This window comes from Periplaneta americana, chromosome 12 (assembly GCF_040183065.1).
Source record: "Periplaneta americana isolate PAMFEO1 chromosome 12, P.americana_PAMFEO1_priV1, whole genome shotgun sequence".
NCBI classification, from domain to species: domain Eukaryota; kingdom Metazoa; phylum Arthropoda; class Insecta; order Blattodea; family Blattidae; genus Periplaneta; species Periplaneta americana.
The window spans coordinates 111,273,562-111,289,321 of record NC_091128.1 but is presented as its reverse complement, the minus strand read 5'-3'; the positions used below and the strand labels follow the sequence as shown (position 1 = coordinate 111,289,321).

The window sequence follows — 15,760 nt, the reverse complement described above, 5'->3', positions numbered from 1 at the left end:
AGAATGGGATAGATAGATAGATAGAATGGGATAGATAGATAGAATGGGATAGATAGATAGAATGGGATAGATAGATAGAATGGGATAGATAGATAGATAGAATGGGATAGATAGATAGATAGAATGGGATAGATAGATAGATAGAATGGGATAGATAGATAGATAGATAGATAGATAGATAGATAGATAGATAGATAGATAGATAGATAGATAGATAGATAGATAGATAGATAGATAGATAGATAGATAGATAGATAGATAGATAGATAGATAGATAGATAGATAGATAGATAGATAGATAGATAGATAGATAGATAGATAGATAGATAGATAGATAGATAGAATGGGATAGATAGATAGATAGATAGATAGATAGATAGATAGAATGGGATAGATAGATAGAATGGGATAGATAGATAGATAGATAGATAGATAGATAGATAGATAGATAGATAGATAGATAGATAGATAGAATGGGATAGATAGATAGATAGATAGATAGATAGATAGATAGATAGATAGATAGATAGATAGATAGATAGATAGATAGATAGATAGATAGATAGATAGATAGATAGATAGATAGATAGATAGATAGATAGATAGATAGATAGATAGATAGATAGATAGATAGATAGATAGAATGGGATAGATAGATAGATAGATAGATAGATAGATAGATAGAATGGGATAGATAGATAGATAGATAGAATGGGATAGATAGATAGATAGATAGATAGATAGATAGATAGATAGATAGATAGATAGATAGATAGATAGATAGATAGATAGATAGATAGATAGATAGATAGATAGATAGATAGATAGATAGATAGATAGATAGATAGATAGATAGATAGATAGATAGAATGGGATAGATAGATAGATAGAATGGGATAGATAGATAGATAGAATGGGATAGATAGATAGATAGATAGAATGGGATAGATAGATAGATAGATAGAGATAGATAGATAGATAGATAGATAGATAGATAGATAGATAGATAGATAGATAGATAGATAGATAGATAGATAGATAGATAGATAGATAGATAGATAGATAGATAGATAGATAGATAGATAGATAGATAGATAGATAGATAGATAGATAGATAGATAGATAGATAGATAGATAGATAGATAGATAGATAGATAGATAGATAGATAGAATGGGATAGATAGATAGAATGGGATAGATAGATAGAATGGGATAGATAGATAGAATGGGATAGATAGATAGAATGGGATAGATAGATAGATAGATAGATAGATAGATAGATAGATAGATAGATAGATAGATAGATAGATAGATAGATAGATAGATAGACAGACAGATAGATAGAATGGGATAGATAGATAGATAGATAGATAGATAGATAGATAGATAGATAGATAGATAGATAGATAGATAGATAGATAGATAGATAGATAGATAGATAGATAGATAGATAGATAGATAGATAGATAGATAGATAGATAGATAGATAGATAGATAGATAGATAGATAGATAGATAGATAGATAGATAGATAGATAGATAGATAGATAGATAGATAGATAGATAGATAGATAGATAGATAGATAGATAGATAGATAGATAGATAGATAGATAGATAGATAGATAGATAGATAGATAGATAGATAGATAGATAGATAGAATGGGATAGATAGATAGAATGGGATAGATAGATAGAATGGGATAGATAGATAGATAGATAGATAGATAGATAGATAGATAGATAGATAGATAGATAGATAGATAGATAGATAGATAGATAGATAGATAGATAGATAGGTAGGTAGGTAGGTAGGTAGGTAGGTAGGTAGGTAGGTAGGTAGGTAGGTAGGTAGGTAGGTAGATAGATAGATAGATAGATAGATAGATAGATAGATAGATAGATAGATAGATAGATAGATAGATAGATAGATAGATAGATAGATAGATAGATAGATAGATAGATAGATAGATAGATAGATAGATAGATAGATAGATGCATTTATTGATACACAATTATACAAACTCATGTACACGAGATCCTTCGCACGAGCCCGTACGGCCATTCGTGCTATAACTATGCACAGTTTGAAACTTCAAAGGAACAAAAATAATACTACTAATAATAAAATAGTAAAACAACAGTTATTTATTATTACTACCGTTATCATTATCACAATTACAACTAATCTAACTTCATACCAAATTTCACAAAAAAAAAAATAAGGAAGAGAGGATAGTTTGGGCGGATAACCAGGGCAGAACTGTTAACAGATATAAATGGAAGAGCGAGCTACAGGGTATATTTTTCACTAACCTAAATGAACAGCTTCGGGGGGGGGGGGGAATCGGCGAAGACGCTGACAAATATTTTAAGATCGGCAGCTGGTAGTATGGTGGAACGAAGGAAGAATAAGGGTAGCAAACGGGATGACTGGTGTGACGACGAATTCTTTCCCATATTTCGGGCTTGTTCCGATGCTGGAATACACAACATTGTAATGTTAGGGGATACATCCTAATTTTGTTTTTAAATTTTAGAAAGTTATGTGCTTCGCAACATTTCGTCTATTTATATAGGCCAGCGGTTCCCAAAGTGTGGGTCGCAACCCCCAGGAAAGTCGTGTAAGGAGTTGAGAGAGATCGCGAAATGATTTATAAATAAGTCAAAAAGTTTCTTATTAACACTTATTCTGTATTTAGAAACATAAGAAAAAAATGTCTCACTAGTTATAAAGTAAAAAATAATTAATGTGATTAATGTGCCTATTTTTTTAGAAAGTAATTCTTCAACTCTGGACTCAGCATTCCATACACACACTGTGATAACATTTTAAAGTTCAGGGAAATTTCTCAGTTTTATTTTTATGGTGAACATAGACTAGAAACCCATTTTGCATAAAAACAACGTCGCAAATATTTAAAAATTTAATAATTCCGTAGTTTTGCAAGCTCGAGGTATTCTTACATTCTTCTGATCCAAAATTGGTCTATGCTCTGCGAAAAAAAAGTATAATTTAAACATTCCATTTCTAGATACATATTTAAATGAGATTTTCCTTAATCGTTTCTGGAATTTCAAAGAATTGAACGCAACTTCCTATCATCTTTGTGATAGCCATAGTTATTTTGACTTTCTTCCGGAATGTACTCAAAAAGTTGATTGAAATTGTGGAAACTTGGTTGCATGTCCGCAAAAACACATTATTTGCCTATCATAATATGTAGCGAAATTTTCCATTAGCTCCTTAATACACTGGAATGAATCAAATATATTATTTTTGTCAAATGATATTGATCAGAAATCAACTTTCTTTGCAAATCCGTTAATTATATCTCTGGATGTTATAATGTTAACATCTTGGCCTTGCAAACTATTAGACAAACGCGTTCAGTCCATTGTTATGAAAGGACTGGACTAATAGTTTTTATCCACCAGTCTACGGACTGAACTTGTTTTCAAGTGATATACACAACAGTGCAAACTTTTAAACAAGGATTGGCGTTGTTTTGGAAGAAAAGAAGCTTCAAATATGACAGAAATCTAAAAAAGAAAATCATATATTATACATGTACAAATAATAAAATTGGTCACAAATGGACTGAGTGAGTTTTGGGATCACATTCTTCAATTGGAAAATAGGTTTGCATATACATATTCCATTTCTCGTCTTGTATATTAAAAGTCAGTTATATTAAAAGTTCTGTTCTTAACTGTAAATCTCTTTTCAATACGTTACCCCAAGAAAATCATCTTCCGTGTGATAAAGAATATTTTCATATAAGGAACCCATACCTTCACAAATTTTCCTGAAAATACGAGTTTGCAAATCCCTTCCTTTGATGGAATTTACCACTTTGTATTGAACTATTACCTAGCGCCACGGTGGTAACGGTTTGAAGTATTAGAAATGATGTTTATCTAATATTTCGTGTAATTGTTGCACCATATACAGTATAATTCAATTTGGTCACACTTTGGTTGGAATTCACTGATTTTATTATTTTCGATTTTACAAGCATTTATATTTTTGGAATGGGGTTTAGTACCGTTACGGAAGGGGGAGGGGGATCGCAGAAGAAAGTCTCGTCCAAAAGTGTATACAGCCTACTAATAATAAAACTGTACCCTTTTCTGGTAATTTTCGCTTTTGCAATGATAATCGGTGTAAACATATATAATTAGCTCTCCTGAGACCAAAAATCGCTTTTTTTTTTTTGTTTGTATGTCCGTCTGTCTGTCTGTATGTTTGTTACCTTTTCACGCGATACTGGCTGAACCGATTTCTACGAAAATTGGTATATAAATTACTTTAGCTCCTACTTAAACTTTAGACTACATGGCTTTCAAAACACTTTCTTTAAAAGGAGGGTTATAAGGAGTCCTGAAGTCAATAAATCGAAATATCTCGATTATTATTATTATTATTATTATTATTATTATTATTATTATTATATCATTATTTTAGAAAAATGTTATATTACAAAAGTCTCTTTAAAAAATGTTTCCGACAAGTTTTATTTTATGCAAAATTTTGATAGGACTTACATTTAACAAGATATATCAGTTTAAAAATAACAGCTTTTTATATATGCCGCCTCAATCAGACAAATACAGTAGTTCTCCTATTTTAGCATAAAATATGCCAATCTCCAGTGATTTCATACCTAGATAATAATTATTTTGCATCTATTTGTACTTCAGTAACCAATACTTTTTGTTCTTAAATTCTATAATAAATAAATTATCTTTATCAATCAGGTAATGTTTTAATACTTCGATTTTTTTATAATTGTAAATTTAATATTAATTTAATTTTAATTGTATTCTTGATATTGTAGATGTAATACATTGGTAGAAAGGAAAAGAAGGCGTAATGACCTTATCTGTATCAGATTAAATAAATAAATAGGAAAATAAATAAATAATACAAATAAATAAATAAATAAATAAATAAATAAATACCGTACCAGTAGACCAGTGGTCATTAGCACTCGCTGAAATGTGCAATGGGTACGCGATGCTGTCCCGTGTACACTGTCGTGCAACAGGGAGAGATAGAGAGCATACCCGCTAGCAGCTACGGAGTGCACCCTAGTGCACTGCGTTTTCCGCGGGTAAGAGAGACTAGCCCCAGTGTGCTCTATGCTGACGACCCCTGCAGTAGACCTATTCATTTTACAAACCGCAAGCGATGTTACTGCTTGGTTACGCTAGGTCTGAGTGCGCGACACTGTTTACATTAAATTTACAACAGGTTTCCAGTGCCTGCCCGCCTAGTGTACCGGGCGCCCACTGTGCAATATGGCCGCTGTGAGCACGTCTGCAGTAGATGACCAACTTGTGTCAGAGGTTGATAAGATTCCGAAAATTCATATCCAAGGAAACGTAAGTATAGAATGAATTTATTAGGTATTCATTTCTTGTATGTGTTTATTTACACTGCAAGTGGGCAATGGGCAAGCACCCGGTGGCAGTGGTAAACATAATATAAACAATACACAAAAAAATGATAAGCAATACACAATAAATTTACAATACACAATACAATTATACAATAAACAATACAATTTTATACACAATACAATAAGAATACACAATATAATTTAACACAATAATAATAAAACATAAATAAAATACCTAATTTTACATTACAACCTACATAATTATGTATAGGCCCTACATAAGTTTCAATAGTCTTTCACTTTATTCTCATCTCACTCACTGTAGTGGCACTATGACACATTTCACTGACACTTTAGGATACATTTCACTGACACACTATAACACATTTCACTGACACTATAGAACACATTTCATTGACGCTATAAATTATCACTGATCGGAACTATTCACTGCACTGTAAAACCATAACTCCACTGACTCACCTCGCTTCACTGATACAACAGTTCAAATAAGTTAAATAATTACACCCTTATGCATACTGTACTTATAAACAGAACTACATTTAAACTAAACATTTCTAGTCTAAGGCCCTCTTACACGCTATTTTTAAATAATTTACAATCCAAACTAAGGAAGTAACTCGTCAGGCTAAATAAATACATGTCACCTTAAAAAATTAAATGTTGAATGTCACCTTAATTTTAATTTGCACTTGATACACAACTTTTTAAATTATTCTTGAAACTCCTTAAGGAAGGACAGCCCTCAAAGACCGCTGCAGGTAGGTCATTCCGATCATTTATAGTTCAATTTAAAAATGAGAATTTACAGACATCCGTTTTCTGTTTCCTACATTTGATTTTAAAATCATGATCGTTCCTACCATAGTACGTTGGCTTTTCTAACCGAGCCGTTATGTCTACCCATGCTTTCTGACCTAGATGTGCTCTATACAATGATGTTATTCTAGTTTTCCTACGTCTGTTTTCCAAAGTTTCCCATTTAAGTTCTTTTATCGTATCGTTTCCATCTTCTCTTTTACCTTTAACAAATTTAGATGCCCTATACTGGATTCTTTCTAAGGAATTTATCTGATATATTCTATAGGGATCCCAACATGTAGTTCCGTATTCCATTAACGGTCGCACTAACGTTAGATATGCTATTTCCCTCGATTTGGGGCTAGCCTTTCTCAAGATTCTCATAATAAAGTGAAGTGCCCAAGTGTTGCAATTCATTAGAAATATTCTGTCTAACAATATTCAAAACCTTTTTAAGCTTTAAAATTTGTAACAGTAGGTCAGACCGATTAAAAACTGATTAAATATTTGATTATAAATTAACATCGATATTATTAAAAAAATACAGACAATAACCGTAACGGGTTACAATAGTAGTCCACGCGAACGCTAACAGGATTATTATCATTGAAGTGATAAATCATAATTCATAACAAAATACTATCAACAGACCTACAATACCACTTCGTAAGAGCAGGAAGATATGTGCCTGATAAATTAAGATCCAAATGTAGGTGTTGTCGCATGCCTTCTTGGAGACATTTCAACTTTAACGCCTTTTAGCAGTGAAGAGAGGCTTTTTTTGGATCGCTCATTGCCTCTCTCAAAATATTTGTGTACTAATACAGTAAAATATTCCTGATATTCCGAATCATTCCTTATAGATATGGATTATTGTCTCTCAACCTATTCGGTCCTGCTGGCCCTTCACATTCCTGTATTCGAGCAAGCATTCCCATTCTTACACTACTTACATCATATGTACATTGTGTGAACGATGCCTGCTCTACTTACCCCTTATTCCTCATCTGTGTCTTTTCATGGCCTTTCATTCAACTCATTTACTTATCACTAGACTTCGTTGAATTGCCACATGCAGCATGCAATCAGGTTGCCGATGTACGGTAGCGACCGCCCGGTCTCGTAGTATAAGCAGTTCATGTTAAGAGTTGTGACCTGTCCAAATAGATAGAGCAGCTACAGCTAATGTATACCTATGTAAGCACTTGTTTTTGCATTACTGTGGTTGGAATAGTCAAGGTTTAACATTTGTTCAGTGCAGACAAGAATTCAATCAAACATACTACAATGAGAGTGTTGCTGTTCCAAACAATTACTCCTGGAATAACCTCACCCCCGCAGCCAGTCTTGACCCGTTGGGGAACGTGGTTGAATTCTGTTAATTATTATGCAGAACATTATGGAAAAATAATGGAGGTAATTCATGCATTGGATAGCACAGACAGTTCCGCTGTTGCAACTGTAAAATCATTGCTTTCTGAACAGCTATTGAAAGATATTCTGTCATAGATTCTAATTTAAAAATCGTGTCCAAAAGCATCATCCTGTTAGAATCGTCTAAACTACAACTCTCAGAAGCCCTTCATATAGTGGATTAAAAGTATCACAAACCGTTATCCAAAATAACAATTCACTAATTTCAGAAAAAGTGAAATGTAAGTTGAGTAACATTATTGCTAAAAATTCTGCCTATTCACAACTTCGTATTATAAATGATGTACTATCAGGTCACGACAAGACGTCTGAAATTGGTGTACTAAAAAATAGTGACTTCCCGTTCTTCAAATATGCACGTATTACATCGTGTGATGTTGAACGTACATTTTCCCAATCTAAAAACTGTTTAAGTGACCATCGGAGGAGGTTACTTTGCAGACGCTCAAAATGTACATAACTCTTTACTGTAATGTACATATTCAAGGATTATGTATCTTACATTAAATTTTAAGAGTTAATATATCTCACTATAAAATAATTGTGTATTTACATGTTTAGATATTTCCTACTTCAATGATCATTGATTATATTTCTTGAATGCAGGATACAGGTTTTATTGTAACCGCAGTATACTGCTCAGTGTTTACATCAGAGGCACGCCCCCTTCTCATACAGTCTATACCGCGTGCACAGTAAACCTTGCGAATCTCGTGGCAATTCCACGAAGTCTACTTATCACTTTCTACATTACGTTTCTATTATCTACAACTATACTATCGTTCTACTCCTCTCTTTTTTTTACTTTTCCCTATTTCTATCAATTTCATTCATCATTTAATTCCATCTCTATTTTCAGTACAATTGCTATTATTTTACCGTTGCTAACTTTCCTCGTATTACTCTTATGTTATAATTCAATTTATTTTCATGTTCCCTGTCCCCTCTGACACTTCTTCTTCTTCTTCTTTCTTGTTACTTCCTAGTCCCTACTAACATCCACCTTGGCTAATCCTTACTCCTAACTCACCTTAGGTTAGGTTAGGTAACGGAGGCTAGGGACGGGTTAGGGGGGACTCTGCAACTGAGGTCTATTTTGCACACCGAATTTATGGGATGAATGAGGATGAGGTGTATCAGCCCACCGGCCACATATGACCCCTCACCCGCTCACCGACTGGGGCTCCCTACCGCCCCCCCCGTCCTAAGTTTAAGGTGACCAAGCAGCACAGAATCTATTCCAACAGCCCTTCCAAGGTGTTTAAGCACCCTTGGAAGTGCTCTTAAGGAATGAATCCTGGCAGAGATATGGAAGAAGGCTGGGAACCCAGGGACGGTTGCAGAGAGGATGTCTCCCGTAAGCGGATGAAGACACGGTTAATTTTCTGATCTTATAATCCCTCCATACAGGAAATAACATATGCAGGGGAGCGCATGTTTTTTAAACTGACGTTATAACGGTAATATTATCTACCTACTTCGCTCCATGCGCAATAGTAAGCACATTCCTTTCACGGTTAATCTCCTGGTTGGAGAACAGTAAGGGCCTGGGAGTTGAACGTTTATAAACGATGTCTTCCTACTGGCAGGCTATAGAGGCAAATGAAGCACCAAATACTAATGTGGAGTCATAAGATGCGATCACTGACGTATTAATATGTATTTCATGGCATCATTTTTGTTTGAGCATAAGAAAAAAATCTTGTATCATTATACAAGTAAATAAAATTTTAAAAGTTAATAATTATTAGTGATACACTTAGTTACACATAATTTTTGCTTTTTCTTACAAATAATTTCATTAAACACAATATATAGCCTTCCACCGATGCATTTACTCCGTATACTCGTAACACAAAAAGAGTATAGGCCCTAACTATCATTATCAATATTATACATTAATTATACTTCGAACAAAATTCACTGCAATAATGTTCAATGTCCACAGCCAGAACGAAGAGAAATTGAAGAAAATTTTATTGCAGTAGACAAAAAATAACCCATACGGAATGAGTTGTATGTAGTAAGTAATACTAATCAGTCACTAAAATCATGATTTTAATTTGATTATAACCTATAGAGGGAGTCAATTTGCCCGTTTTATATTAAAATACAAATACCTGCAGAAAATACTCCTATTAAAGCATTTATACACCTTTACTGCTTTTGTACAAGAAGAATCAGTTTCTTTCTACTATAGAACATCTTAACAACACACTCAGTAACTCATTAATGCTATTCTTTCATATTACAGTGGAAATATAAATCTTACAAGCTTCCACATTAATACAGCGTTGGCACCTGTTGGTTTAAGTCAGGGCCGGGCATGAGAGCGGCTCTATCTAGTTGGCCAGAGCTGCTCTCGCTCCGCAAGGCACTTCAATTCCAAGCCAGAGCAGAACGCTCACGCAGTGGCGGACTCGCATTACAGCTACCTTCCCTGCATTAATATAACAAGAGCCACGGTTGTTCTAGTCATTCAGTCTGTCAGTACATAATAGTTTATAAGGACATTACATCAATCCATTGTACAGTACAGACTTTATAACACTCTTATTAATTTAATGAAATAAACTTCGCTCTATGCACATACACAAATTATTAGGCTTATTTACATAACCAATACTCACAGACTGCGACCTCCTCACCACGGTTCTACGAGACAGGAGTATGGCTTTCACTTCCCCTACTTGCTGTGGACAGAGTTCATCTGCCAATATCTGATGAAATCACCTTCGTTGAATGTTTTCAATTTCTTTGCAATTTCGTGGCAAATTTTGTAGCTAATTCTCATAGCCGATTCACTAAGTGCATTATTGTCATCCTGTTAATAGATAATATATAATACTGTACTGTATAATATAATATAATATAATATAATATAATATAATATAATATAATATAATATAATATAATATATGATGATATGATATATGTGATATGATATGACCATAAATTAATACAATTTAAAGAAAATGTTTCTCAGGTACATTACATTAGACTATCTATTCGATATTTATATTGCATTATAAGTTATTATAGTATATTTAGTAATATATAATTTTAAATTATACAAATATTATGATATATCATAGTATAGTATAGTATATTACAGTTCATGATATATAATATGATATAGCATGAACTGTAATATACTATACTATGAAATATCATAATACTTGTATAATTTAAAATTATATATTAATAAATGTGTAACAACTTACAATGCAATGTAAATATCAAATACTCTAATATAATGTACCTGAGAAATATTTTCTTTAAGTTGTATTAATTTATGGCGTTCATTACCAACATATTTGTCATATTCAGTAGCATGTTGTAAAGAATAATGTCGTTGGATATTGAACGTCTTAATCAGTTGGAGTGTTTTATGCCAAATTAAACACTTTGCTAATCCACTGCTCTCCACCAAAACAACTCCTCCTCCCATGATACATTAAAAGCATTGGGAATAGCGGGACGCTTTAGTGTATGAGCGGAAGCTCCGTCTTCAAAGTTCGCCATCATACTACAGAGTCACCACTGCACCGTCACTGAATGACGTACAGTATGCATACGTCACAGCGCTCGCAAGACCCGCTCTTTAAAGCACACAGCGCTCATTTCTCAGAATCACGTAATGTGCCCAGCCCAGGTTTAAGTAGAGGCGCATAAAAATCTCAAGTGGTCAACATAATATTTCTCCAATACATCATATAGTTATTATGCTAAGGGCATTATCGACATAAACCGTTAATACCGACTAAATATTAGAAAATAAGACTCAAGCCAAAATGATCATTTTACTGTATTATGACTTGCATTCCACCCAGAACCAAGTCCGTACCACCAAATGAAAACTTAAGTTTTTCTTTTCAGTAGCTTTTCAGAAACTAAACATTGTAAAAAAGAAATGACTTGAGCCCCATTGTCCATGCACCGAAGAATTATGGAAATAAATAAAAATTTTAGTCCTACTTTAGGTACGCCTATACGATAATCAGTAGTCTTCCTGCGGCTCCATGGAAAATATAATCAGAGACCTAGGTTTTTATTGGTTATAGTAGAGACTACAAGACAGCTTCTGTACACCCTTACGTTTTGAATTTCGGAATTTTATTTTCGATACAGGCCGACAGAGAGGGAATACGAATGTACTCACAACCATAGCAGTTAACAGTTTAGTTCGCAGAACCGCCGGGTCCTCACTCGTCTTGGACGGGTAATACAGTGATGAAAGATAGGGTAATAGGGTAGTACAGTGTTTGGATATGGAATATTAATCTATACTAATAATAAATCTGTAGCCGAAATTTTTCTGGTAATTTTCGATTTTCCAAAAATAATTGGTCCTAACATATATAATTAACCACCCTAAAACCGAAAATCGCTTTTTTGAAATTTTTGTTTGTATTTGTCTGTCTGTATGTTTGTTACCTTTTCACGCGATAATGGCTGAACGGATTTCGATGAAATTTGGAATATAAATTAAGTTCGTTGTAACTTATATTTTAGGCTATATGGCATTCAAAATACATTATTTAAAAGAGGGGTTATAAGGAGGCCTGAATTAAATAAATCGAAATATCTCGCTTATTATTGATTTTTGTGAAAAATGTTACATAAGAAAAGTTTCTTCACAAATAATTTGCGATAAGTTTTATTCCTTGAAAAATTTTGATAGGACTGATATTTAATGAGATAAATGAGTTGTAAAATTAAAATAACTGCCATCTAAGGCCGTGTAATGAATTAAAAAACAAATGACTTCGTCTATAAGGGGCCTTGGTCAGCAACAATTGAAAGCTATGAAAGATAGCCTACAGAGAATGTTTCTGTGTTTGTATGAAGTAATATCGGAAGCTAAATTAACCGATTTGTGTAATTAATTATTATTTCACCATTGGAAAGTATAGTTTCTCTAGATGGACATAATGCTATAATGTTATCACAGTAACTTCTGAGTCGAGAACAGGTAAGATTAAAATAGATTCTTATGCACAGAAAACTTGATAGGCTATTCTGTATATTCGTTTCCTGTATTTCCTAAACTAATTTTTATGACCAAATGAGTGGTTTCTGGATCAAAATGATCGCATTTTAATTTTTTAATTCAATTTAAATTAAGTAACATAATAAACGATTTATTCTTCTATCAAACACGAATGTTCCCGGGATCAAACGTCCTATTTTAATTATGTAATTACTTTATATTTATTTGTAACGTGTGCAGCGGAGCGCACGGGTACGTCTAGTACAATAATAAGATTGTTGTTGTTGTTGTTTAGTCAACTGTCCGAAGACAGGTCTGAACCTCACAAGCAACACCAAGAAAGCACCACTTGTGAGGCAACTAAGCCAGAAGGTAATGGGGTAGGGTGACCAGTTTCTTTCCCCCTCCATTGCATACATCGCCGACTAGGTACATATTACACTAGTCAGACTTCAGATGCAAACAAACAATTTTTCTTCCTCTGACACATATCTTCAAGTGAGAGGAGATATACTGCCTGATAATAGATGTATAAATCAGCCAGAACCTCAATCAGAGGTTAATAATAAGATTATACGACAATATATTAATTGATAAATCGTAATTACAAACAAAATAGTATAACGGGCACAAATTAATAGCCAATAATTCAAACTGAGTAAAATTAACAACAGAAGTTTAGTTGAATGTTTAAAACAGCAAATCACAGGCTAAGTAAAATGTACAAAAACAGTACAAATATTTTTAAGTAAATAGCAAATCGCAAGCTAACTAAAATTAACAATAATAGAAATGAATTTGTAAAATAAATCACAGATCGCAAGTTAATGAAATTGACAACAGTGTAAAAGAATTTTGAATTAAATAGCAAATTACAAGCTAACTGAATTTAACATACAAGAACAAATGAATATTTCATTACTCGTAAGTGGCAAATTACAGCTAACTAAAATTAACAATAATTCACAGAACTAGTAACGGAGCAGAGCAAACATAAATCGAGGGTATAGCAGAGCAGAGGTAGACCTACAGAGTAGGGACTGTGATAGAAATCTATGTGAAAACAACATACTGTATGCTGAGTTTGTAGTACCTACATTAGTTGCCGTTTGTACATCGACATCCCAAGCAAAGAAATCTAGCGGAGTATCATCAGGAGAACATGAAACCTACTGGTCTATGACAAATTTACATGACCCTACATTTGGAAATATTTGATACACTTATTTCCTCAGAGCATATACGTATACTGAACAAGCTACTAAGTTCATCTGATACAAGTTAGCGTTACGGCCATAGGCGGAGTTATGGTGGGGGGATGGGGGGCACTGCCCGCCCCCAAACTTGTCTGACCTCTTTTCTTTCTATTAACGTTAGAAAGTATTGAATTCAAAATATCTTTTTTTTCTTTTGTTTATGATTAAGTTTCTGTTAAATTGATGAATTAATGTCTTCAGATCATGTGTCTGGACTGTAGTATTTATTTCAAATTTCTGAATGTATAACAATTCCTATACCTCATTTGAGGAATGAAAACACTGCGCACTGTAATGTTTCTTTTGTAACAGCATGGAGAGTAATGGCAAAAAAAAAAAAACCGGACCGACCCTTGTAGTTGATTTCAGAGCCTTGTTCACTCCAGAGCACGATAGACTGGAACCAAGACTTTCGTAGTTCGAATCCTACCTGGGAAGAAAACTTTTTTTTGTTCCTTATTCAAATTTATTCACAATACTTTTCGATTGCAGCGATATTTTACTACTTAATTAACTTATTATTCCCAGAACATGAATTTTACCAGCAATCAAAAAGTATTGGGAATAAATTTGAATAAGGAACAAAAAAAAAGTTTTCTTCCCAGGCAGGATTCGAACCACGAAAGTCTTGGTTCCAGTCGTGCTCTGGAGTGAACAAGGCTCTGAAATCAGCTACAAGGGTCGGTCCGGTTTTTTTGCCGCTACTGTACTCATGTTAGAAGTCTACAGGTGTTCAGATCGCCACTTGGAGATGTATGAATAACATAGTACACAACAATGCAGAAAAAAGAAAAGTGATCCCGGTATAATGTGTAAACTTAAAGACGAAATTATAATAACATAATTATTAGAGCATACATTTCCTATAATATCTTCAGGAAAGTAAGTTTCATATAAAAAAAGTTGCTGTTAGCACTGTTAAGGTGTAATTCCTATGAAGCGTCTGACGTTCACGGCTGATGCATTAGTAGTGATTCCTATGAAACGTCAGACGTGTGCGGTCTTTTGATAGTGAGCGGACACTTGGACAATGAGTGAAAGTGATTTATTGCTATATATTTAGACCTAACATTCTAAATAGCCTATGCGAATTTCCAATTTTTCAAATTTCATTTTATTCAATCTAAGGAAGGAACATCCATATGAGAATATGATACTAAATTGTCTTTGTCGTATCTCAACTGTAAGAGACTCATTCGTGCGCCAAAAGACGGTGTTGTAGGTATCTCAACATGCGTTTCGCAAAGTGTTTTTCATAAATATCTCAGAAAGTTGTTTTTAGCACTTAACACATTTAGAATGTTAGATTCTCACTTATATTGGAAGAAAATGAAGGGGAAGAAATTCTTCTCCAACAAATAAATGAGGGAAACGCTGAAGTATATCCCATATTTATTTTAGAACAAGGCGTGAGGAAGGTTTTTTACAACAGTAATCAATCGGCACATGTTACAAGATGACAAGATATTACGGGAGTTTTTCAGGCTAAACATTGCTCAATTCAACTATGTTCTAGATCTGATCAAAGACGATCTCAAGAAAGATTCTAGTAGATATCTGTACCCTATAACTCTTGACAAAGAATTAGCCATAACACTGGGATATATAAAGTAAAAATGCTTTATTGTAGTATTGTAGTACTACTACTACTATTTAATCAATTTTTTTCTTGCAACATTGAAATGTAAGAATGCAAAAAGTGTAAAGTAAAAATACTTTATTGATATAAACTGTAGTGATTTAATGAATTTTTATTTTTTAACACCGAAAAACAATCACAGTGGTTCAAAAGATGCCGGGTTTCAAATCCCGAATAGTCATACGAGTCACGGACGGTTGAATGATTGCTGATA

At 33.5% G+C, this 15,760-nt stretch overlaps 1 protein-coding gene across 1 annotated transcript in view; it reads left to right on the top strand.

Moving 5' to 3' along the window:
- Positions 1–15,760, top strand: part of LOC138710818 (uncharacterized) — a 29,766-nt gene that overhangs the window by 3,287 nt on the left and 10,719 nt on the right. The window contains exon 2 of the mRNA XM_069841957.1: positions 5,255–5,385. Coding sequence (XP_069698058.1) covers positions 5,302–5,385 — 84 coding nt within the window. The 5' untranslated portion in view covers positions 5,255–5,301. The remainder of the gene's footprint in view (positions 1–5,254; positions 5,386–15,760) is intronic.